The sequence below is a fragment of the Myxine glutinosa genome, chromosome 3 (assembly GCF_964187855.1).
Source record: "Myxine glutinosa chromosome 3, kmMyxGlut1.1, whole genome shotgun sequence".
Lineage (NCBI taxonomy): Eukaryota > Metazoa > Chordata > Myxini > Myxiniformes > Myxinidae > Myxine > Myxine glutinosa.
The window spans coordinates 220,018,849-220,046,399 of NC_136263.1; the positions used below are offsets into that span (position 1 = coordinate 220,018,849).

The window sequence follows — 27,551 nt, forward strand, 5'->3', positions numbered from 1 at the left end:
GGAAAAAAATAAAATAAAAACCCATGTGGAAAAAAATAAAATAAAAACCCATGTGGAAAAAAATAAATAAAAAACACGTGGAAAAAAATAAAATAAAAACCCATGTGGAAAAAAATAAATAAAAAACACGTGGAAAAAAATAAAATAAAAACCCATGTGGAAAAATAAAATAAAAACCCGTGTGGAAAAAAATAAAATAAAAACCCATGTGGAAAAATAAAATAAAAACCCACGTGGAAAAAAAAAAAACCCCCTGTGGAAAAAAAATAAAATAAAAACCCATTTGGAAAAAAATATTTAAAAAACCCATGTGGAAAAAATAAAATAAAAACCCATGTGGGGAAAAAATAAAATAGAAACCCGTGGAAAAAAATTAAATAAAAACCCGTGTGGGGAAAAAATAAAATAAAAACCCACGTGGAAAAAAATAAAATAAAAACCCGTGTGGAAAAAAATAAAAATAAAAACCCGTGTGGAAAAATAAAATAAAAACCCATGTGGAAAAAAAAAAAAAAAAACCCGTGTGCAAAAAAAATAAAATAAAAACCCATTTGGAAAAAATAAAATAAAAACCCATGTGTGGAAGAGACCACAAAAAAAAAAAAACCCATGTGGAAAAATATATAATAAAAACCCATGTGGAAAAAAATAAAATAAAAACCCATTTGGAAAAAATAAAATAAAAACCCATGTGTGGAAGAGACCACAAAAAAAAAAAAAAACCCATGTGGAAAAATATATAATAAAAACCCATGTGGAAAAAAATAAAATAAAAACCCTTGTGGAAAAAAATAAATAAAAAGCCATGTGGGAAAAAATAAAAACCCATGTGGAAAACAATAAAATAAAAACCCATGTGGAAAAAAATAAAATAAAAAGCCATGTGGCAAAAAATAAATAAAAAGCCATGTGGGATAAAATAAAAACCCATGTGGAAAAAAATAAAATAAAAACCCATGTGGAAAAAAATGAAATAAAAAACACGTGGAAAAAAATAAAATAAAAACCCATGTGGAAAAAAATAAAATAAAAACCCATGTGGGAAACAATAAAATAAAAACCCGTGTGGAAAAAAATAAATAAAAAACACGTGGAAAAAAATAAAATAAAAACCCATGTGGAAAAAAATAAAATAAAAACCCATGTGGAAAAAAATAAATAAAAAACACGTGGAAAAAAATAAAATAAAAACCCATGTGGAAAAAAATAAAATAAAAACCCATGTGGGAAACAATAAAATAAAAACCCGTGTGGAAAAAAATAAAATAAAAACCCGTGTGGAAAAATAAAATAAAAACCCACGTGGAAAAAAAAAAAAACCCCTGTGGGAAAAAAATAAAATAAAAACCCATTTGGAAAAAAATATAAAAAAAACCCGTGGAAAAAAAATAAAATAAAAACCCATTTGGAAAAAAATAAAATAAAAACCCATGTGGAAAAAATAAAATAAAAACCCGTGGAAAAAAATTAAATAAAAACCCGTGTGGGGAAAAAATAAAATAAAAACCCACGTGGAAAAAAATAAAATAAAAACCCGTGTGGAAAAATAAAATAAAAACCCATGTGGAAAAAATAAAATAAAAACCCGTGTGCAAAAAAAATAAAATAAAAACCCATTTGGAAAAAAATAAAATAAAAACCCATGTGTGGAAGAGACCACAAAAAATAAAAATAAAAACCCATGTGGAAAAATATATAATAAAAACCCATGTGGGAAAAAATAAAATAAAAACCCTTGTGGAAAAAAATAAAATAAAAACCCACGTGGAAAAATATAAAATAAAAACCCGTGTGGAAAAAAAAAAAAAAAAACCCGTGTGGAAAAATAAAATAAAAACCCATGTGGAAAAAATAAAATAAAAACCCGTGTGCAAAAAAAATAAAATAAAACCCCATTTGGAAAAAAATAAAATAAAAATCATGTGTGGAAGAGACCACAAAAAAATAAAATAAAAACCCATGTGGAAAAAAATATAATAAAAACCCATGTGGAAAAAAATAAAATAAAAACCCTTGTGGAAAAAAATAAAATAAAAATCATGTGTGGAAGAGACCACAAAAAAATAAAATAAAAACCCATGTGGAAAAAAATATAATAAAAACCCATGTGGAAAAAAATAAAATAAAAACCCTTGTGGAAAAAAATAAAATAAAAACCCTTGTGGAAAAAAATAAAATAAAAACCCATGTGGAAACAAATAAAATAAAAACCCATGTGGGAAAAAAAAATAAAAAACCCATGTGGAAAAAAATAAAATAAAAAGCCATGTGGGAAAAAATAAAAACCCATGTGGAAAAAAATAAAAACCCATGTGGAAAACAATAAAATAAAAACCCATGTAGAAAAAAATAAAATAAAAACCCATGTGGAAAAAAATATATAAAACCCGTTGGGGGGGGGGGGGAAGAGAGACTGACATTTGAATGTATTTTATTATAAAAGTAGCAAAACCACACAAATTGTACATCATGTGCAAAAGGTGAAAGACAATTCTTGTCCACCTGGTGAGTTTTAGCCACTTATGCAAGATTTCTTTATACCTTCTACCAGGGTGAGCCATAAGTCCCAGGGGTAATAACATGAGTAATCCATAATAACAGGAGTTCTGTCACGAGCTGTCAACCTGTTTTGATTATCTGAATCTGATAATTCACAAATGACAGGTGGTTTATCTGGTTTCATGTGAAGATCTTTCATTGTGACGTAACGATAAATACAAAACACCCAACTCTGCAGAACGTTTCCGTAATGATGTTTTTTGGAGATCTGAGACTGGACGTTTTAATGATTTGAATTCCCAAATCATGATTTTTTGGCTGTCTGCTGCACTTGCTGTAGTGTACACTTCCAGTCTGAACTTCCATTTTTCCCCCAAAGATGAAGATTTCATTTTGATGGTGCTGGATTGCCAAAACACTCTTCGGAGTCTTTTTGCACCTGTTTCATCGTCTTGTTTGTGTTTCACCTGTCATGGTACCACACCACTGACACCTCTTCCACTGTAAATGCACTGATGTCTGCCATCTTGGTTTAATGTATTATTTGAAAAGAAAAACAGTATAAATACATGGTGTAAACAAATCTTGTATAAGCAGGTAATTGTCCTGGGATGCATGACTCACCTTGCCCAAATATACACCCCGACCCCACAGGTACATCCCTTATTTATCAAACACAACCAACTTCACATGGAAATGTACACTCTATTTCTCCTGTGCATTTACACCAAACACACCAGTGCACACCAGATATTCAAGCACATGAACACTGCCCATGGTCACGTGATGTGCATGTACCACCTTTATACGTGGCACGCATCACACCTTTGAAACAAAAAGTGCATTATCCTTTTTTCCATTCACTGATCTGGTTTTTCTTGTTTGTTTAGATTTCACATTTAGCAATGTCACATTTTAAATTTACAAAAAAAACGTCTCGGATACAGAACAAGAGATCTTGCACTCAATAACCACGTGATACAGATGTATTCACTTTGTTACAAAAGGTAAATAATTTAGACATGGAAGGGTTAAAGTTCCTGAGTAACGACTGTGTGGCCAAAACCGCATGGACCAGTCTCCAATTTACATCTCATGGACGAACAAGTGTCGGAGAGCTAGACATCACATTCCAAATTGGAGTGAGGAAGACTCCTGCAGGTAAGGTCTCCTAATGGTTTCGGAAGCCAGGTAGGCACACTTCTAGACGACTCTTGTACATTATATTTTTTTCCCCATGACGTGGAACACACCTGACTTCACTATTTAAGGAGAACGCGCCATGTTGTTTTGGGGCAGTGATTGAGAGTTCATGGAAGTTTAGGTGGAAATCTTCTTCATCTATCTATAATTCCAGTAATCTCTGTCTGTACGTTTGTACGTTTGTACGTTTGTCTGTGACCGCTGTTTCTCGACAACCACGGGTCCGATATACTTTTAACTTGCCAGGTATATTGCTGGGGACCCGAGGATGTGCCTTTTCAAGGTTTCATATTAATCGGACAATTACTTACCGAGCTATGTCCAAAAAACGATTCAACCAATCAGAGAGCAGCGAACGATCGCGTGTGCCGAACGTGGCGGGCACACTCTGCCTCGGATGGCATATTTGAGAGCGTATTCATTTATTTCACGTTTGCAAACTATGTTGGCGTTAAACTATGTTTTACAACTAATAAAAACGAATTTGCGATTCATTCGCTTTCCTGCGCGTTTGTGCACGCGATGGCGATTTCTTTACCAAACTCCGGAAGCCGTTCGCTTTGGACCAAACCATTGCATGTAAATAGAGGGGGGGGTTCTGTGGTCGTTGCGAATGGACCAAACCATTCATGTAAATAGAGGGGGGGCATTGTCACTGTACTCGCAAGCCGTTCGCCGTTCGCTTTGGCGTTGCGAATGGACCAAACCATTTCATGTAAATAGAGGGGGGGGATATAATTTTAGATAGATATATAGTACGGGCATATATATAGTACGGGCATGCCCTAGTCTATCTATAATTCCAGTAATCTCTGTGTGTTTGTTTGTACGTTTGTTTGTCTGTGACCGCTGTTTCTCGACAACCACGGGTCCGATATACTTTTAACTTGCCAGGTATATTGCTGGGGACCCGAGGATGTGCCTTTTCAAGGTTTCATATTAATCGGACAATTACTTACCGAGCTATGTCCAAAAAACGATTCAACCAATCAGAGAGCAGCGAGCTATCGCGTGTGCCGAACGTGGCGGACACACTCTGCCTCGGATGGCACATTTGAGAGCGTATTCATTTATTTCACGTTTGCAAACTATGTTGGCGTTAAACTATGTTTTAAAACTAATAAAAACCCCGGGGGGATTGTCACTGTACTCGCAAGCCGTTCGCCGTTCGCTTTGGCGTTGCGAATGGACCAAAACATTTCATGCACCAAACCATTTCATGTAAAGCGTTCGCCGTTCGCTTTGGCGTTGCGAATGGACCAAAACATTTCATGGACCAAACCATTTCATGTAAATAGAGGGGGGGATATAATTTTAGATATAGATATAGTACGGGCATGCCCTAGTTTAAACAATTCCACCAAATATTTAGTTGTGAAAAATTCTGAATTTCCGTCTTCGTGACGTTTCTCGCTGTTCTAATTGAACGAAGACAATTTTTTGCGGAAACAGAGCTGGCAGGAAACTTCCACTTCAAGGAAGTTTCCATGAGATGTCACACTTTCTTAATTCCAGTATTCGTAAAGTATTCCATAAAAATAATGGATTTTGGAAAAGTGGCTCATGTACAAACTTCTTGGCATCATAAGAAATCTCCACTGTACTCCCAGTAGTCCGGTCAGTTAACACATATTTGGGGAGAAATCATGACCGGCCGGATTAAAGCATGGGACTTGGCACGAATCATGTATGTGTCATGGACAATCATTTGATGGGGGTCGGGGAGACCCGGACTGAGTGACTGAGTTTCCCAGAAATCCAAGATTTCTGGTCATACATACAAATAGCCGCCATTACGTAAATCTATTCTATGGCGAGAATACTGGCGGAAGTGACTAATAAATATCGGTTTTTGAGATACTAGAATTCTAATATGTGATTCTAATCTTCATTTGAGCATTCATCTACTTCAAACGGGAATAGTATGAGATAAATGGATGACAATTTAAAGGGATAACTAAATTAATAATTAAATAATTAAATAAAATGAATGGATAATACAATAATTAGTTAATTAATTAATAAAAATAAATAAATAATTTAATTAATGGATAAATATCCCCAATAACACATTTTTCCTTTTTTTAAATTAGATAATGGACTGGGAGTGTTGCATCATTTGTGGGAAGACTGACGATGACTTGAAATGCCATCTGGGACGCCATCTTGAATTTTTGGGAAACGAATTCACCTAGCCTGGGCACCCTTGATCACATGATTGTGCATGACCCATACATGACTATGCTCACGTCTCGCGCTTTAATGCGGCCGGTGACGATTTTCATGCTAACTAACCGGACTATAGAGTCTTCCGGGGATTCGAAAGGGACGGATGAAAAGCAGGGAGCCGAGCTCGATCGACCTGCTTCAAGTCGATTAGGAAGGGTTCTCGCCTTCCTGGTCAGAGTCCATTCCACCTGTTTGCCTGAGCAAGGTATTAATTAGAGGACGCCAGGACACAACTTCAATACATGATTTATGTTTTGTCATTATAGTAGACCAGCTATTTATGAAAAAGTGCTCTAAAAAAACTTTGGATGGCATTTTCTGTTAAAAGCAGGCATCCATGCTGGATCACTTGGTTCGTGTGTGTGGAAAATTATGTGGGTGGATGCCCCCCTGGATTTTGACCTTGAAGGTCATTTTCAAAGTCAAATGGACCTAAAACATGCAAAAATGGGTATATCGTTGGCCTATTTTTCATAACAGTTTCTGTTGCACTTAGAAATTTATAACCTTATTAGATCAATTGCCCGTAGGATGTAGAAGAATATGTGAGTCGATTCGACCCTCAATGTTGACATTGAAGGTACTTTTCAAGGTCAAATCGACCAAAAAGTGTTAAAAATGGGTATTTTCGAGCAGAATTTCGAAGTCCATGCAGAATTTCTCAAAGGAAACTTTGTGGTGAAGAGAAGTGACCGGCGTTTCAACCAGGTCCCAGCTGATCAAGCCACAGAGTGGATCAACAGAACATGCAAGATGCACAACGGCATTATTGGCATCACCAGAAACGACCAGGCCAGGGACAAGTTCTGCATCACATGGTCAGAGCGCTCACGTATCTCCCACGAGACGAGGTGTCTCTTTGACCTTGAAGACGACGAGGAAGAGACTACATTTGTACGCTCAGACACTCGTCCATCCAGCATGAAGCGTGATGCTGATGATGTCAAGAAGCTGATGACGCAGCTCGTCAGATTCGATGTGTTGAAGATGAAGGCATCAATGGCTTCTGATACAACAGAAGATGTAGAAGAATCAGAGATGACCGCCAGGGCCTCACTTGTCTCTTTGGCAGCCAATGACATCGCCCCTTGCGAAGTGGAGACTGATCTGTTGACCGCACAAGACAGAGGGAAGCAGATGGTGATCAACAATGTCAAGCAACGGCTGATTGATGAAACAGGCAAGTTTCATGATGCCCTCAAGAAGAACAACTCGAAGACGTTTGCGTACCTATACAAAGCAAACGTGTCCACAAGGCAGAGTGTGCAGTCGACCATCAAAGCTGACCGAAAGCTGATGCAACGGCTGCCGAATGCCGTAAATGCTGGCCGGATAGTAGAGATGCTAGAGGTTCTGAGGCATGAGCTTTCTCCAGTGCCGCTGGCAATGGCTAAGCCAGGGGGCATGATGAACTCCACACCAAAGGCAGAGCTGATTAATATTCTGTCAGCTACAATGGAAATTCCTTCCGAAATTCCAGATGCTGACATGAAGGCATGCGTCCTGATCGATGGCCATGCCCTCATCCAAGCGATGGGAAAGCCTCATGGGTGCCACACATTTGGTGACTATGCTGCCGTCTTCCAGCAGTCAGTGACGAGGCACTTTGGTCAGCACACAACAAGGGTCGACATTGTGTTTGACCGCTACATTGGAGTCCACTCTACAAAGGCAGCTACAAGAGCCAAGAGACTTGGGAAGAAGAAGCCCATACAGAAGATCATTAATGGTCCGCAAGTCCCACTCCGGCAGGTCTGGAACCAGTTTGTTGCATTGGATGAGAACAAGGCCAGCCTTGTACGCTTTCTTTCAGAATCCCTCATGAAAAGTGCGAAGGAGCTGCCACAAAGATACGAGCTGGTCGTAGGAGGCGGTTTCGCTGATGTCAAAGATGCAAGATCAACCAGGAGAGATGACGTCAGACTCCATGGAAACCACGAAGAAGCAGACACAGGCTGATCCTGCATGGATGCGAGGCAGTTGCTGCAGGCGATGAAAGAGTGCTGGTGATCTGCAGAGACACTGATGTCATGGTACACCTGGTGCACTTCCTGACGCCGAAGGCATGCCAGGTATGGATGGTTTCAGGCACTGCTAAGAAGCGGAAGTGTTATCCACTGCACACCATATCGGAGAAGCTTCCATAGCATTTGAAGGAGAACCAGGTCAGCTTCCATGCTCTCACTGGGTGCGATACGTCATCATCCTTCACGGGCCATGGGAAACAATCATGCTGGAAAACCTTCCAGAAACAGCCAAATCTTGTCAGTGGGGTTGGGTTTAATGGAACCCTGGAGAACGTTGAGCGGTTCGTTTGCCACCTGTATGGCACTGCAGAGCAACCCACCATTGATCACACTCGGCTACATCTGTTTGCTAAAGGCAAGAAGGGCCGTGAAATGCTGCCCCCAACGAAAGATGCCCTGGAGATACACATAGCTCGTGCTAACTACCAGGCCAAGATATGGTTACAGGCAGACCAGGAGAACATCATAGTCCCCTCTCCAAGTGAAACACCAGGATGGAAGCTGGAATCTGGTAATCTGCAGGTAATCTGGACCAGGCTGCCATCTGTTCCAGGTTCCTGCATCCAACTTGTCACCTGTGGATGCAAATCAAAGTGCAGAACTGCTCGTTGCAGCTGTTACGGACAGGACCTCAAGTGCACCACTGCCTGTGGCTGTGACGCCATTGAGTGCTGCAATCCTGCAGGCCAGTGAACACTTAAACATTTGCAGGATATCAAGCACATCAAATCATGCCCAAAGACACTTGTGTATTCACCTATTAGTATAGTTAGTGAGAAAATGCCTATTTTAAACATTATTCTTTGTTCAATTTGACCTTGAAAATGACCTTCAAGGTCAAAATCCAGGGTGACATCCACCCTCATATTTTTGGTCATCCCACAGGCAATTGATTTAGTATGGATGCCTGCTTGGACATGCAACAGAAAATGCTGTAAAAAATAACAGAAAATACCTGTTTTTACCCTTTTTTGGTACATTTGACCTTGAAAATGACCTTCAACGTCAAAATCCAGGGTGGCATCCACCGTCATTTTTTTCCACACCCCCTAAGCAATTGATCCAGCATGGATGCCTGCTTTTAACAGGAAATGCCACCCAAAGATTTTTTGTGTGACTTGGCTGGTCCACTATTAGTCAAAAGTCATTATTTGCTTTGGGAAGTGCGCCAAGCTTTCACCACATGTCGAGGCCTCCACAATACGTCTGGCCCAAGCTAATGGTGGCCTCCCCAGAAAATTATCAATCAGACCCTTCTGGATGCTCGTGATCAAATCTCTAGGGGCCTGGAGGGAAGTAACTTTATGACTGGGGGAAAGTAACTTTATGGCTGGGGGGGGGAGTAACTTTATGACTGGGGGGAAGTAACATGACTGGAGGGACGTAACTTTATGGCTGGAGGGAAGTAACTTTATGACTGGGGGGAAGTAACATTATGACTGGAGGGACGTAACTTCATGGCTGGAGGGAAATAACTTTATGGCTGGAGGGAAGTAACCTCATGGCTGGAGGGAAGTAACTTTATGGCTGGAGGGAAGTAACTTGATGGCTGGAGGGAAGCAACTTTATGGCTGGAGGGAAGTAACTTTATGGCTGGAGGGAAGTAACTTGATGGCTGGAGGGAAGTAACCTCATGGCTGGAGGGAAGTAACTTTATGGCTGGAGGGAAGTAACTTGATGGCTGGAGGGAAGTAACCTCATGGCTGGAGGGAAGTAACTTTATGGCTGGAGGGAAGTAACTTTATGGCTGGAGGGAAGTAACTTGATGGCTGGAGGGAAGTAACCTCATGGCTGGAGGGAAGTAACTTTATGGCTGGAGGGAAGTAACTTTATGGCTGGAGGGAAGCAACTTTATGGCTGGAGGGAAGCAACTTTATGGCTGGAGGGAAGTAACTTTATGGCTGGAGGGAAGTAACTTGATGGCTGGAGGGAAGTAACCTCATGGCTGGAGGGAAGCAACTTTATGGCTGGAGGGAAGTAACTTGATGGCTGGAGGGAAGTAACTTGATGGCTGGAGGGAAGTAACTTGATGGCTGGAGGGAAGTAACTTGATGGCTGGAGGGAAGCAACTTTATGGCTGGAGGGAAGTAACTTGATGGCTGGAGGGAAGTAACTTTATGGCTGGAGGGAAGTAACTTGATGGCTGGAGGGAAGTAACCTCATGGCTGGAGGGAAGCAACTTTATGGCTGGAGGGAAGTAACTTTATGGCTGGAGGGAAGTAACTTGATGGCTGGAGGGAAGTAACCTCATGGCTGGAGGGAAGTAACTTTATGGCTGGAGGGAAGTAACCTCATGGCTGGAGGGAAGCAACTTTATGGCTGGAGGGAAGTAACTTTATGGCTGGAGGGAAGTAACTTGATGGCTGGAGGGAAGTAACTTGATGGCTGGAGGGAAGTAACCTTATGGCTGGAGGGAAGTAACTTGATGGCTGGAGGGAAGCAACTTGATGCCATACAGTTGGAAACCAAGTTGTTCATTACTTGCTGAGATTCCCGTTCTTCGTCCGGGTAAACTTTATTTTTCGTAGAATAGGAACGTTAAAACCTGGTGAAGAGTAAAAAGTGCTTTTTATTTTGTTTATCATAATGTCGGCGACTGACAGAACTGTGAACTAAAGATGAGGTGCAACCGATGAGGTGTCTCTGAAGAACTCTGGTAAACAATATTGTGACTTTTCCTTATTTTACAAAAGTCTTTTGGGGCTTCTCACTCCGCTTGTCACTACGAACTCAAAATGCTTCAAACTGTGGCTTTGGTGGTTTTAGTGAAATATTATAGGGAGGGAATGGCCATTGTAAATATGACGGTTCTGAAGATTTCTTCTTTTGGGATTGGGTCACAATAAAGTTTAAATAAAAGGTCACAAAAGGGGGGGGGGGGATTGGGTCACAAACACACACGGGGGAGTGGGTCACACACACATGGGGGGAGTGGGTCACACACACACACACACACGGCGGCAAGTGGGCCACACACACAAGCGGGGGGGGGGGACGCATTTTCTTTGGGTGTTGTATAATCGCTCCGAATAAAACAGGCATTACCTGGTTTCCTTTGCTTGAGTTACAATCAAAATGTCCCTTCGTTTCTTCAAAAAGTAATTGATGATCGAAGACGTGTTGATTCAGTCTTAAAATCCACATCACAGGCCGATCGTCGGTCTATAGAGCCCATGACTCTTCTTCATTTTAAAACTTTATTGTACCAAGAACCTTGCGCTTTACAAAGTAAAAATAGATTAAAAACCAAACGTTATTAATAAATAATGTATTCCATAGTTGGTTTTCATTATTATGTACATTTTTGAAGTACTGTATTGTTTAATTCCATGGTTGGAAAAGAGTTTACTCGCTTAAAACAAACATTGTGTATACACCGAGGGATATGGAAAAATAAAATATAATTCGACTTTGGTTCGATCCCGAACTTCAGTTTTCAGTCGCTGTATTTTTACTAAGTAATAATATAAATAACGAAGTCCTGGGAACATTCTCTCCTCTCTCCTTCCCCTCTCTCCTTCCCCTCTCTCCTTTCCCTCTCTCATTCCCCGCTCTCCTTCCCCATGCACTCAACACGTTCAAAGCGGCTGTTGGAATACATTTTGCCGATTTTCTCAACTTTAGATGAAACTGGGACTTGAACCATCCCAGCGACTGTGATGGTGAATTAGAGTCGAGATAAAGCCGTGTGGGAGACTCAATGAATGGCCTTTATGTTACAGGCCTTTGAAAATTCATTTCGTTCTATAAACGGAAAATTTCATTGAATTTTGTTCCCGTTTTTTTTTTCAACCGAGTCTAAAACCATGTTAGCGACTTTGAAAAATGAAATGAGACATCGAATTAGAGTTGAAATAAAACTGTGAGAGAGAGCAAGACACCACGGTCCTAACAAGAGGCCTCAAAGCTATGCGAGGAAACAAAATGGTGGATATTTGTTTTTGAAGCCTCTTCCAGAATGGGTGGAGCTACTCCCTCAATGGAGGTGGCCACACCCCCGGACAGACTCAGACAGAATCATCTATGGAGAATATTATATAGACTAGCCGAAACCCGTGGAACATCCACGGAAGGGAGGATGTGGTGTATGGATAGAGTGTACCATTATGGATGGCATAGGGGATTTGCTTGTCCAAGTAAGAGTTAGGAAGAAAGATGAGAATGAAGAGTGCGTATATGAACAACGATTGCCGACACCGGCACAAATGCATGCTCTGGATTGTCCACTCAGTGGACGGCTTGCTTTCGCCTTCGCCTGTCCAATCAGCGGACGGGTTGCTTCGCCTTCGCCCAGCAGACGCCAATACGATGGCGTCGTAAGATGGCGTTGTATCGGCAGTTAATCGGATGCTTTTGGGCCCCAACGTCGGCTAATTCAGATTTTTCGAGTATGGCTGTACGTGATAAACAAAGAGCGTGGTTCGTAGATCGTAAATCCATTAGTGTGCCGTGGGCATCGGGCCACTGGGTGCGGCGTAAAAGGGATAACAAAGTCGAGTCCTTACGCTATTATTATATAGATAGATAGATTGGGCCTCAAAGAAACCGTTACATCGGGACAAAAGAAGAATCAAACTTTATTACGTAAGGCTCTCCTGTTTATAAAATGTGGTACAAAAGAAGAATCAAACTTTATTACACAAGGCCTCTCGTGCTTATGAAGTGTGGTACAAAAGAAGAATTAAACTTTATTACACAATAACTCTCCTGTTTATGAAGTGTGGTATAAAAGAAGAATTAAACTTTATTACACAATAACTCTCCTGTTTATGAAGTGTGGTATAAAAGAAGAATTAAACTTTATTACACAAGAACTCTCCTGTTTATGAAGAGTGGTACAAAAGAAGAATTAAACTTTATTACACAAGAACTCTCCTGTTTATGAAGTGTGGTACGAAAGAAGAATTAATCTTTATTACACAAGAACTCTCCTGTTTATGAAGTGTGGTACGAAAGAAGAATTAATCTTTATTACACAAGAACTCTCCTGTTTATGAAGTGTGGTACGAAAGAAGAATTAAACTTTATTACACAAGAACTCTCCTGTTTATGAAGTGTGGTACAAAAGAAGAATTAAACTTTATTACACAATAACTCTCCTGTTTATGAAGTGTGGTACAAAAGAAGAATCAAACTTTATTACACAAGAACTCTCCTGTTTATGAAGTGTGGTACGAAAGAAGAATTAATCTTTATTACACAAGAACTCTCCTGTTTATGAAGTGTGGTACGAAAGAAGAATTAAACTTTATTACACAAGAACTCTCCTGTTTATGAAGAGTGGTACAAAAGAAGAATTAAACTTTATTACACAAGATCTCTCCTGTTTATGAAGAGTGGTACAAAAGAAGAATTAAACTTTATTACACAAGATCTCTCCTGTTTATGAAGAGTGGTACAAAAGAAGAATTAATCTTTATTACACAAGAACTCTCCTGTTTATGAAGTGTGGTACGAAAGAAGAATTAAACTTTATTACACAAGAACTCTCCTGTTTATGAAGTGTGGTACGAAAGAAGAATTAATCTTTATTACACAAGAACTCTCCTGTTTATGAAGTGTGGTACAAAAGAAGAATTAAACTTTATTACACAAGATCTCTCCTGTTTATGAAGAGTGGTACAAAAGAAGAATTAAACTTTATTACACAAGATCTCTCCTGTTTATGAAGAGTGGTACGAAAGAAGAATTAAACTTTATTACACAATAACTCTCCTGTTTATGAAGTGTGGTACAAAAGAAGAATTAAACTTTATTACACAAGAACTCTCCTGTTTATGAAGAGTGGTACAAAAGAAGAATTAAACTTTATTACACAAGATCTCTCCTGTTTATGAAGAGTGGTACAAAAGAAGAATTAAACTTTATTACACAAGGCTCTCCTGTTTATGAAGTGTGGTATAAAAGAAGAATTAAACTTTATTACACAAGAACTCTCCTGTTTATGAAGTGTGGTACGAAAGAAGAATTAATCTTTATTACACAAGAACTCTCCTGTTTATGAAGTGTGGTACGAAAGAAGAATTAATCTTTATTACACAAGAACTCTCCTGTTTATGAAGTGTGGTACGAAAGAAGAATTAATCTTTATTACACAAGAACTCTCCTGTTTATGAAGTGTGGTACGAAAGAAGAATTAATCTTTATTACACAAGAACTCTCCTGTTTATGAAGTGTGGTACAAAAGAAGAATTAAACTTTATTACACAAGAACTCTCCTGTTTATGAAGTGTGGTACGAAAGAAGAATTAAACTTTATTACACAAGAACTCTCCTGTTTATGAAGAGTGGTACGAAAGAAGAATTAAACTTTATTTCACAAGAACTCTCCTGTTTATTAAGAGTGGTACAAAAGAAGAATTAAACTTTATTACACAAGAACTCTCCTGTTTATGAAGAGTGGTACAAAATAAAATCTTTCCTGTTTTTTGCCATTTATATTGGGTGTGTTCAGTTACGAAGTTTCTTTACCAAGTTCGAAGTTGGTTACCACATTCAGTTGCCAAGTTTCTTCACCAAGTTCCAAGTTAGTTACCAAGTTAAGTTACCAAATTGCTTTACCAAATTCGAAGTAAGTAACCAAGTTAAATTACCAAGTTTCTTCACCAAGGTCCAAGTTAGTTACCAAGTTAAGTTACCAAATTGCTTTACCAAGTTCGAAGTAAGTAACCAAGTTCTATTACCAAGTTTCTTCGCCAAGGTCCAAGTTAGTTACCACGCTCAGTTCCCAAATTTCTTTCCCAAGTTCGAAGTAAGTAACCAAGTTAAATTACCAAGTTTCTTCACCAAGTTCCAAGTTAGTTACCAAGTTAAGTTACCAAATTGCTTTACCAAGTTCGAAGTAAGTAACCAAGTTCAATTACCAAGTTTCTTCACCAAGTTCCAAGTTAGTTACCAAGTTAAGTTACCAAATTGCTTTACCAAGTTCGAAGTAAGTAACCAAGTTCAATTACCAAGTTTCTTCACCAAGTTCCAAGTTAGTTACCAAGTTAAGTTACCAAATTGCTTTACCAAGTTCGAAGTAAGTAACCAAGTTCCATTACCAAGTTTCTTCACCAAGTTCCAAGTTAGTTGCCAAGTTAAGTTACCAAATTGCTTTACCAAGTTCGAAGTAAGTAACCAAGTTCAATTACCAAGTTTCTTCACCAAGTTCCAAGTTAGTTACCAAGTTAAGTTACCAAATTGCTTTACCAAATTCGAAGTAAGTAACCAAGTTCAATTACCAAGTTTCTTCACCAAGTTCCAAGTTAGTTACCAAGTTAAGTTACCAAATTGCTTTACCAAGTTCGAAGTAAGTAACCAAGTTCCATTACCAAGTTTCTTCACCAAGTTCCAAGTTAGTTGCCAAGTTAAGTTACCAAATTGCTTTACCAAGTTCGAAGTAAGTAACCAAGTTCAATTACCAAGTTTCCTCACCAAGTTCCAAGTTCGTTACCAAGTTCAGTTACCAAGTTTCTTAAAGATTGTTGACCAAGTGGCATAATCACTCAAGCAAGAACTCCATTGGAGACCGATGATAAGGAATACCTGGCTTGGTAAGCTCCTTGTTAACTGAACACACCTAAGGTTTTACAATTGTGAAATCACCAAGAGATTCACACCCCGTGCCCTGACATTTAAACGATTGTGATCTCGCAAACCTGAAACATTACGTCATCAAAATAATTGTCTCAGTCATGTGGTTTAAAGACATTCTTCGAACACTATTTCCATGCGAATGCTTTTACTTTGTTCCTCAAATGAAGCGTGAGGTTTGATAATGTCGGCTGTCCTCCAAACCGAGCTGCTCCTCTTTGTTGCTCCATGAGGAGTCGAACCCAATGATCATGGCTCCGCGTTTCCCTGCGACATGGACCTGCGGGTCAGGACCGATGGACACCAAGCGATTTCGTACCTGTGCCATCTTTTTCACCCTGTTGGTGGCAGGTAATTATTATTACTCGGTGTTCTTGTTTTGTTTCACTTTGTGGAGTACCGGAAGTATATCTTTGAGGCTTTTGAATGAGATCCATAAATGTACCGAAGGAAGCATGTGTACAAGTTTTGATAACAAAATAAACTCTCTGAAAGTGGTAAGGTGAGACAAGGATTACTTTAGTGTACAGGATGTGTGTACAATCGTTGGGCTTTGGGTTTAGTGTACAGGATGTGTGTACAATAGTTGGGCTTTGGGTTTAGTGTACAGGATGTGTGTACATTAGTTGGGCTTTGGGTTTAGTGTACAGGTTGTGTGTACAATAGTTGGGCTTTGGGTTTAGTGTACAGGATGTGTGTACAATAGTTGGGCTTTGGGTTTAGTGTACAGGATGTGTGTACGATCGTTGGGCTTTGGGTTTAGTGTACAGGATGTGTGTACATTAGTTGGGCTTTGGGTTTAGTGTACAGGTTGTGTGTACAATAGTTGGGCTTTGGGTTTAGTGTACAGGATGTGTGTACAATAGTTGGGCTTTGGGTTTAGTGTACAGGTTGTGTGTACAATAGTTGGGCTTTGGGTTTAATGTACAGGATGTGTGTACAATAGTTGGGCTTTGGGCTTAGTGTACAGGATGTGTGTACAATCGTTGGACTTTGGGTTTAGTGTACAGGATGTGTGTGCAATAGTTGGGCTTTGGGTTTAGTGTACAGGATGTGTGTACACTAGTTGGGCTTTGGGTTTAGTGTACAGAATGAGTGTACAATAGTTGGGCTTTGGGTTTAGTGCACAGGATGTGTGTACAATAGTTGGTCTTTGGGTTTAGTGTATAGGATGTGTGTACAACAGTTGGGCTTTGGGTTTAGTGTACAGGATGTGCGTACAATAGTTGGGCTTTGGGTTTCGTATACAGGATGTGTGTACAATAGTTGGGCTTTGGGTTTAGTGTACAGGATGTGTGTACAACAGTTGGGCTTTGGGTTTCGTGTACAGGATGTGTGTACAATAGTTGGGCTTTGGGTTTAGTGTACAGGATGTGTGTATGTCGTGGGTTTTATAAGCACCTGGTCGAACTCGGACAGTGTACAAGAGATGTATTAATAAATAAAAATAATAATAATAATAATAATGCATTTATTTTATATAGCGCTTTTCAGGAAGCCCAAAGACGCTTTCACAGAGTGCAAAACATAATGCATAGCAAAACATAAAAACAATTGCAAAAAAAGAAGAATCAATAGGGAAATATTCAAAGCACAAAGGAGGGAGAAGGAGAGGAGATAGTCAGGGGTTAAATGCTGTGGGTTAAATGTTGTATGCAGTGTTGAACAGGTGGGTCTTGAGTGATGTTTTGAATGTGGTGAGTGAGGAGGAGTCTCTGATGGTGAGAGGTAGTGAGTTCCAGAGGGTGGGAGCAGCGATGGAGAAGGCCCTGTCCCCTGTCATGGAAGTGTGTTGGGACTCAAGACTCCAATGACCGGAAACAGGTTTACAAAAGATCAAGACTTTATTAACTACTAGTTCACTTGTTTCAAATACTAATAACTACCGTTAACTTAATGTACCAGATAACTCTATCCGCATGGTCCTTCTGGTTCGGCCGATGTTTCTGCGCAGCCCCATACTCGTTCCTTCCATCAGAGACTCTCCCGGCAAGTGCTCCCGACTCAAAGTGTGTTCTCGTTTATATGGGCACACTCGAGTTAATCCTCCGTGTGCTAAATGTTAATCCTCCGTGCGCTGAAGCTCCCTGGTCATCCACAATCGCCTCATCGGAGCCGGTTCGCTCCCCCCCTGCTGGGAGTTCCATTTGCCTCACAATAGGAGGATGCTCTAGCCCGGGGCTGTGACCAGGTGAACAAGAGATTACCACGTTCGTGCACATTCCTGACATTCATTTACGAAATCGTCTATCTGCTTCGTTTTCCATTTCCAACGATCAATGAGTTACATTTCCACAATTCCCTCATCTTTTTGTTTTTGTTTATATTAACCATTAATCTAAACATCAATATAAGTAAACAATCAATCACTACAAGTAAACATCAATACAAGTATAAGTAAACAATCAATCACTACAAGTAAACATCAATACAAGTATTTAAACCATAACTTTGGTAATCAAATTCCCTTAGGCATACCCCGTCATCCTGCAAGAATCACAAAACATTTCGTTGGTCATTGACTCCTTCCATATTGTTCAATCTTTTGCATTTGCATCACAAGTATCTTTTCAAAACAACACTTCACCATCACCAAGATACAACAATTTCACTTCACCATTTTCACGTTTTTAAGGCATCTGCAACATCTGGCAAAAACGTTTGCCTCCAAACAAATGTTGATTCTTTGTTTGAAAGGAAGGGCTGATCACTTGTGTTTGAATTCAGGCATGACACATTTTCTCCTAATGTCTTCATAGCACCTGCACTACTTCGTGTAGGGTCTTGCTGTTGTAATAACTGCACGGAGTCATAGACTGACCCTGCTCTCCATGTAGCATTCTTGCCACTCTTGCTGTAAACCATAGTAATTCCTGAACAAGGCCTTCACCCAGTTGTAGTCGACTTGCCTCCTCCCTCATTATGAGTGGGCAGAAAGTATTGGTGTGACGTTGATTGGCCAGCAAGATGTGGAACAGGGATGCCGGATGCATCCACAATGATGTTGGGACCATGGTGTTCAGGTCATTCATGGTCCATACCAGGAGCAACCAGCAGAATCGTGCACAGCTGTTGTGACAAGGGCACAGCCGTTTGTTTGCAGCTCTATGCTGGTTCCCCGGAAGTTGGTGAAGTAATAACATATGTCCCCGCATTTCACAGAGGTTGCAGGTAAAATGTCGTTGTCCTGCAACTTCTGATGTGATGAATGTTCGAAGCCTTCAAACAAGAGTAAGTGATCGCCTTTCTTTCATATGTTGCAGTGTGATCCAGGCAAATGGTCACATAAATTTCCTTGGTGAAGGTAAGCATCCATCCCCAAGTTACACGGGAGAATGTCTTCATCATTCTTTGAGAAAGAGGGTGTATGCCACGATTAACTTCATTTTTAGCCACAAATTTTCTTTCTCGAACTTCTTCCCAATTCCGTTAGCACCCCCTTCAAATGTGATCTCGTCTTATCCTTATGCTCAGTCACATCTGAATCTGCTTTCCACACACACTGAATCAGATAGGGTACATCTTACCATGAAATCAGCATAATCATGTATACACAAAGAATTAAGTTAAGCACCCCTACACAACGAATTAAGGTAAGCACCCCCTAATATATATTCTTTGTGTATATGTATACATTGGCATATATTCTAAGGTATGTGAGATCAAATAATGATTGGTATGACATTAGCAATTATCCATTGATGAAATTGAGTGATCAAAGTGAAAAAAAGTGATTGGTTGAGTCAGTGATCCGATCACGTGGGTCCTACACACGTTATTGACGCAAAGATCGCTAGAGGTCTTCTCAGAACAATGACTGTACGTTAGAAAACATAAACGTCATCCACACTGTCCGTGATGGACCTATAGCTCCATACTTAAATTGAGGTGAAAATATGCCTAAAATTCCCAAAAAATTTCACCTTAAATTATTCAGAATAAAATATTGAAAACGGCATGATTGTTATGTTTTTATGTGACCATAATATCACTTCTCCAGAAAATATAGCAATATCATGGGTATATTACACTGTTTTGACGACAACAAACTTGTAATGTGCGAGGTTGTAAAAAAACGGGGGGGGGTGCTTAACTTAATTCTTTGTGTATATATCTTCCGACAGTTTCACATTCAACAATTTGTTGTTTTTTCCTTAAAACATTCAAAAGTTATATTCATTTATATGCGTCACACAAATAATATTCAATCAGGTATGTATTTTCCTACTAAACTAAGAATAGCATCCACAATTGCTTTCAGGTTAATATAGTTCAAAAATTAACTCATGCAGATATTTTAGCACTCCTCAAAGAAAATAAATTGTATATGATTACAATCACAAACAGGAATATCTAATTCCCAACAAATTTGCAAACCAATAAATTAAGCATAATGTATTATTATCATAATTTCTCCCCACTTCTTTTTTTTTTTTTTTTTTTTTTTACTAACAGTGTGTCACTCGTGGTGATATGAGTTCATTGATCTTGTAATTGACACAACTCATAACATTGTCGTTATGTCATTATCTTCATTCTACTGTATTCATTTGCAACATCACTTGATTTAGTCTTTTAATCTCAGTATTTATGTCGCCATAAAAGTCTTCCTCTTGTGGTTCCACATTTCTTTCCTCATTTGTCACTTCATGCGTTATCATCGTGTTGTTGGTTACCTTATTCAAACACACCGTCACGAAGGCTTTCAAGCAAGCCACCACTAAAACAATTGCCAATATAACTACTAAACCAACAAACAAATATTGGAGTATCTTAGCTGCCACTCCTCCAAATGTGTTTCCCAACCATGCAAAGGCACCCCCTTTTATATAATTGTGGTATCTTGCTCCCTCTTGTCTGATTGTATCGGCTTTGTCATAAATTTCTTCTGAATTATCAGGTATGTACGTACAACAATCTGTACCAATGACTGCACATGTACCTCCTTTTTCCGCTAACAACATATCTAACGCCATACGATTTTGTTATGCCATCGTTCTTGTTGCTGCCAGTTCTCTCGTAAGTTTTTCCAATCCACTAGCTGTTTTATTTGCCAATGTTTCTATAGCCAATGCCATGTGCCTAAGGTCTCGCCCTGCCTTCCAGGTTCCATAAAATGGAAATATTACCATTCCAACCCATTCCCCCATGCTAATAGTTCTTTTCTGCCTAGAGTGCAGGATATGCGTTGGTGACTTTGTTAACAAGCGCAGGTGTGGAAGCACAAACCCAAGAAAACATGATCCTGACCATGTCAGTGGGAGATACGCATATGCCTTGTGTCCACATATAAAATATGTATTATTATAGGTCCATGGACCTTGGATCTGACAGGTCCTTATTATAGGTCCTTGGATCTGACATCCAAGTTCCTTCCCAATACAAAGATATCATCTTTAAGCTCGTGTCCTTTACTGGGACAAGCAATCTCATATAGCCCAACTCATAACTATAATGGTGGCAGGTGGAGTTTCCCATCAACTTATTATTCTCTGTGGTTCGATGTCGGATGAAACATAGGAGCCCTTTCATTTGTTGTTGAATAGTTACGTAAGGGGGCATAACTTCATTGTCATATTTAGGCCTATAACTGTCTGCAAATTCCTCACATTGATATCCCCCTTTTGCCCAACTAGCATCCCCTAGCATCATCGACATTGGTAAATCAGGTCGTATTGTTGCTACCAACCTCTTTGGGAAGCGACTACATAATTCATCCCAACCAAAAGGAACTGCCTCCAATGGTACTCCGTTCTCACTAGAATGCGGCATTTGTGTGCATATCCAACAATTACTTTCATTTGCTATATCAGGCCTTGTGTGGGCTAAATGTAAAAAAGTATTAATCCCGTGTAATCCATCGGGTTCTAAAGGTGTGTCCCTTTCTTCCATCAAACTTCTCTTTTGCTTATGTCGTCCCGCATAATCATATATCTGTATGTCGGCCACCAATGTTGCGTTTTGTTCTCTTATTACCCCGAAATAATGCATGCAACACAGAGTCCCCACTACTAGAGAACTCATTCCTAGGATGAATATCACCATTTTCAAGGAGTATCCGAAGTAGAAGTCTCTGTTTTCCCCTGATTTGTCGGCTTGTCTTGATAAGGTCTTTCCCTTTGTCCCACCTGTAGCCATCTGTAAAACATGTGAGCTACCCCTTGTATATGTTCATACCTATAACATAATTATATGTCCATGACATTCAACATTATATACCAAACTAACAAGCTTCCTAACAGGTAAATATAGAAAATCCCTTAATATGTAACATAAATCAGATTATTTGTCTTACTCTGATCCCCCTATCTCCCGGGGTCGAACTAAATCCTTTAATCATGAGTGTAGTTGTGATACATTATCACTCATGCTGTATTAATATCAGTAGGTAATTGTATGTCATGCAGGCAAATAAATGTCACTATCCCAAGTAGGAATATCACATGTTGAAAATGTAATGTTTATCAATGCAAGGGGTGTTAAAATGTAATTCAAATGACTGTAAATCAGGACTATCATTTATCTGCCACTGAATGTTCTGCTGGGCTGCTAGGTGCAGCCTCATTTTCTGTGGGACCGTCCTCCCTTGCCCCATGTGCTCGTTTGCAATGAGAGGCATGAATCCACCTTTCTACTTTGGGTCCATTTTTTTTGTTTCATTCTAATCAATCTCCTATGGTTTATCAGTTCGTTCCAAAATACCGCAACCAAAGGTTTTAACCAAAGTTCTACCAAACTATTTCCAATGTGAACTCAAAATGCCAGTGAAACAATGATTCGAAAAATTAACTTCAAGGGGTCAATAAATTTATTCTATAACCAGATCTAATTTTCCCATCCAATAGTTTGCCTTGTCACATGTCATATTATAACACTTTAATAAACCTTCGAAAAATGTTTCCCATCTCAACAAATTTCCTTTTTTACAAATAGCCATGTGTACATTATGTATTTAACTACAATTTCCTCTCAGTTTGTTTGGCCTAACTGGCCGCAAAAATGGCTGCCAACATGCAGTACCGTTTTTTATCTACCAAGCGAGTGCTCGTCCACACAAGACCTCTACCAAAATTTTGTTTGTAAAAACAAATCTGGGATTTCTGATTACATGGATGCACCCTCTCAGGACATTTTCAGGCTGCTGTTAACAATCCACTACGATAAATTAATTCGTTTACCCTGTGTAAATTATGTATTCTGGGACGTCAGTGTAAGACCTCTCCCAAATTTGACTAATTTTGTACTCCCACATTTTTTATGAAGCTCATATCCATAAATAGCTGTTATTCTCATATAAATTCTATCAAAATGGAATCCCAAGATTACTCCCAATTTTTCTATTAATGAATAACTGCTCATAACTCAGCAAATCAAATCTTTATTCTCCATCTCCCTTGACAAAAGTGATAATTTTCATAATCAAATTATATTTCTATTTTTATTTTACGAATTCTCTCGATATGCGATCCCATCCCCATGGAACTATCTATTTTCAGACAAGGCACACTGTCGGTGTCAACAATCTTGTAAGATTGATACACAAAAACAAAAGCACTAACATTGACACACAAAATACCCACACACACATGCATTATGCGTATTTGTTTGCGTTGGAACCCTTATTTACAGATCAGGATGGGTGTCAACTTTATTTCAATTTCACAAAATTTGTCCTTCAATTTTATAAACGCTAATACACAAATAGACCAAAAAGTTTATTCTTAGAAAACCCCTATGATGTCACATTGAAATTACCCTTTCAGTTCCCACAATAATTTATCCAAATTTGACTACACACCCATTTGCATGTCAGTCGACCACTGACCTATCAATCATGTGGAACAATAGTCCGAAATTCCCACCTGATCATCATGTGACTCTTGTCACTTGGTTTGCCAAAAAAATTGCAAAGCAATTGTTCCAAACTTTGTAAATTTTAAATTTTGTGCCCAACATAAAAGATCCAATTTCGGCATTTGATCAATTAATTATCAATTTGCTTACAAGCAAAAGAAAAATGAATAATTCTTGCTCCGATAAAACTTTTCAGACACAAGAATCATCGACAGTTATTCATGTTTGTCCAGTAATCTAATTTGTTGAGGCCAATCGTCATTTGGGATTTGCCGCAATGAAGGCCTAATCGTTGTCTGAGGTATCGGTAAGCACTGGTACCCTTGATCTTGGTTTACCCTATGAACTTGTCTTCCTGTTGGTATACGGACATCTTCTTTTCCAATGTCCCATCTGTCCACACTTGAAACACCGGTTTCTGTCATTGCCTGGTCTGTGCACCTGTGCACTTGTATTGTTGGGCTGCATCTCTACATCCCTGAGTTGCCACTGCAATCTCTCGTTATCTCCTGAAACACAAAAAAATTCTCTGTACCGTCCTTTTTGGGGAGACAACTGGAAATCAGATGGGACAACTGTCACTTTCATTCCTAATTTCGAGGGCAGTTGTGCATTTGTCTCCTCCACTGTATCCTGTATCCTTTTTATTTTAAGTTCTAGATCCGTTATCCGTTCTTGCTGTTCCCGTTGTCTGGATTCACCATCCCAAAGATGGAATGCAAGCCAGTCTACCATTAGATTCTGTCTCTTCCTGGCTTTCAATCTTTGTCCCAATCTTTCCAATCGACTTCGCTCAAATGTACCATCTCTTGGAAACTCCTCAGCATGTCCCTTTGTCCACATATACCAATTCTCGACCTGCCTTATAGCTTCGGCACCATAACGGTCGTACATATGATATGTACAAGTACCTTTTTGTGGAATCTCTGGTTGTCCTTGTGTATTCTTGCAGGCTCCATTTCCCATTCTGCCTTTTATCAAAGTAGCGTTGGATGTGTTGTAGCTTGTTCCTCTTAAGCTTCACTCGTACCTCCAGGAAGGATCTCTCCACCTGTTCAAACGGTGATTTCCAGAGAATCTCTCTCACCTGTGGCTTTTGCACAATCCAATCTCACAATCAGTATTTGCAGATGAGCCAAAGGGTCAGTATGAAATGGGTGAATCCTCAGGTGTCCGCTCTGTTGAAGGAGAAATCACACAATGGTAACCGCACATATATATCTATATATAAACTCACCACCTTGCTCAATTTTCCAAGGTTGTCTTCACATTGATAATATCTCACAAAGATATCAAAGCTTCTTTCTTGAGACCGCATTTTCATCAATCAAACAATCAATATATTCAATTAAATTTATTCAATTCAATTTATTCAGTTAAATTTATTCAATTAAATTTATTCAATTTAATCAATTCAATTATTCAATTTCAATTAATTTATCAATATTCATCAATAAATCAAATTAATCATTTTGGATGACTCCTTGCATAAGCCCTTTCCCCAATGATGTCAGGACAGGTCCATCTATTGACTGAGATCGAAGATCATTGGTCGTCACCTCTGGTTCATACCTCATGTCAATTGACGAATCACTGTTCTGTCCTAGGGTCATATCTGACATATTTTTCCATTTTGCCTGGTCTCCACAAATTTTCTTTGCAACCACTAAAGGCAACTCATCCTTCATTCGTGAGACAGCCAAAATGGATGGCAGATATTAAAGTTCATTGGGGAAAATATCTCATCATTTTTCTTTTAATAGTACCCAAATCTCTTGGCAATCTAAATTTCGTAAAACTCCTGAAATGGGACTGTCAAATTCCTTCAATCATGCTAAATTTTGAAACTCCATCGCTTGTAATACCCAATTTATCCCACAGGGCTTGAAAGTTCTTTTCCAAGTTCGTGCAATCATTCTGCATTGGAACCCTATGATATCATTCATAATAATCATCATGATTTTATAATCATGGTCATATCATAATCATCTATTTGGAAAACAAACATTTCCTTTATCACCACAGCTATGTGGTATAATCAACAATAAAATAAACTGTACATAGCAAAAGGCTACCTCCTGACCACTTAGTATACCCATTGACAATAAGTCATAACAATATCGAATAATCATTAAACAATTAAAAAGAAAAATCGCTTCTACTGCTCGAGCCGCAGCATTCGTCATTTTGTCTGCTCATCCGCGTGACCAAAACGAAATAAAGGGAGCTCAACCATTACACAGCGCTTTTAATGGCGCATGCCATAGGAACTCAATGCAATTTCGACTCGGCCAGAAAAACGAGCAAATTTTGCAGGATGTTAACTGGAATTAGTCGTGAAAATATATACAAAATACACAAAAATATATACCCACAAAAATAAACAACAAACCCAAACAAAACCAAGGTCGACCATATTACACAATATTGCACCATTTCAGGTGACATGAGAAAATCGTCATGATTGCTAAAATGTTCCAGGGTTTATGCACACCTTAAAAGAGGTATGCTTTGTGGTGTTGCCCACCTACCACGTTTAATTAAATTACACCATTTCAGTATCGTATTGATTGCTGAAATGTTCCAGGGTTTATACACACCTTAAAAGAGGTATGCTTTGTGGTGTTGCCCACCTACCACGTTTAATTAAATTACACCATTTCAGTATAGTATTGATTGCTGAAATGTTCCAGGGTTTATACACACCTTAAAAGAGGTATGCTTTGTGGTGTTGCCCACCTACCACGTTTAATTAAATTACCCATAAACATTTCTTCCGTTCAACAGAACAAACATTTCCTATATCATGACATGCATGTCTTCAAAAAATTGTATGACCAAGAGAACAATGAACAGAAAGAGTGAAAGGTAAAAGTAAAACTAATTAAAACTGCAGGCAGTGATGATCCGGGGACCATACCGCACCATCCTGATTGGACGGGTGCGTGCCAGAGTCGTTAACAACGACAGTCCAGATCCGATTGTTCAAACTTTCAACTCAATCGATCGAAAAATGAACGCAGGGATGCATTTTAAAGGTTTTCAAGAAATCCACCATGGCCGCCATGTCACGTGACTTATGATGTCATAATTAATATATGCATCCAATCAAGTGACTTACTATAATTGGTCAAGGTATCGAGCTCATCTGACCAACGGTTTGGCCTGCAGGTCGACACCAAGTTCATGGCATCACAATATTATTAAATACAAGAAATGCAGAGTCAGCACTTTTTTAATTGGTGCGTCGTAGACTAGTTAATCATAAAATGAAACTTCAGAGAAAAGAGCGTTCTTCGCCTTGGGGTGTAGTATATGTGTGCCAAGTTTCAGCTCAATAGGTCAGAAATGGAAAAAAAAAGGAGATAGATTTTTAAAGATTTTCCACTAACTCCAATATGGCCGTCACAAAATATTTTTCCTTAATAAATTGGCTCATAGCATAACCAATCTGCAAGTACTTCATCCGAAGATGTATTTCTTAGGAATTTTAATTAAATAAGTCATTTATAAAATCAACGAATTAATTTATTAAATGATTAATCAATAAATCAAAATTATCCTTGATAGCCACATCACTTGGTCATTGTAATGTCCAATTATCAGCTTCCTAACTCACAAGGTGCCTGAGTTAATGGTCAGAAGAGAAAGAAATGTAATTAATTAAATAAGTACTTCATTAATCGCTAATAATTAAATAACTCGTGAATTCTCATCCGATTCACTTAACATTTGAGTGTTCCCAAAACGTTGGAGCAAAACGTTGCAACAACGAAAGTGAAACGTTGTAGCGACGTTGTGGAAACGTTTTACAACAACATTATTTCAATGTCGCAGGAAAGTAATGCGAAAAACGTTGAAACAACGTTGTGGAAACGTCAGCAAAACCCAACATTTGAATGTTCCCAAAACGTTGGAGCAAAACATTGCAACAACGAAAGTGAAACGTTGTAGCGACGTTGTGGAAACTTTTTACAACAACATTATTTCAATGTTGCAGGAAAGTAATGTGAAAAACGTTGAAACAACGTTGTGGAAACGTCAGCAAAACCCAACATTTGAATTGGATTTACTTATCAGCAAACTGAAATTGAACCAACAACTATTTATTCAACTTAGGCCAAAGTCAACAACAATTTTAAAAATCCTCAATTTTCATCCGAT

General features: G+C 38.9%; 1 protein-coding gene across 7 annotated transcripts in view; it reads left to right on the top strand.

Annotated features, from left to right (window-relative positions):
- Positions 1-15,718: 15,718 nt before the first annotated feature.
- LOC137422850 (uncharacterized) overlaps positions 15,719-27,551 on the top strand; it is a 156,600-nt gene continuing 144,767 nt past the window's right edge. For all 7 annotated transcript variants that reach the window (XR_013622940.1, XM_078775066.1, XM_078775065.1 and 4 more), the window contains exon 1: positions 15,719-15,884. Coding sequence is in view for 6 of the 7 variants with exons in the window: in XM_078775066.1 (XP_078631192.1) it covers positions 15,779-15,884 (106 nt within the window). In the remaining variant the exon portion in view is untranslated. The remainder of the gene's footprint in view (positions 15,885-27,551) is intronic.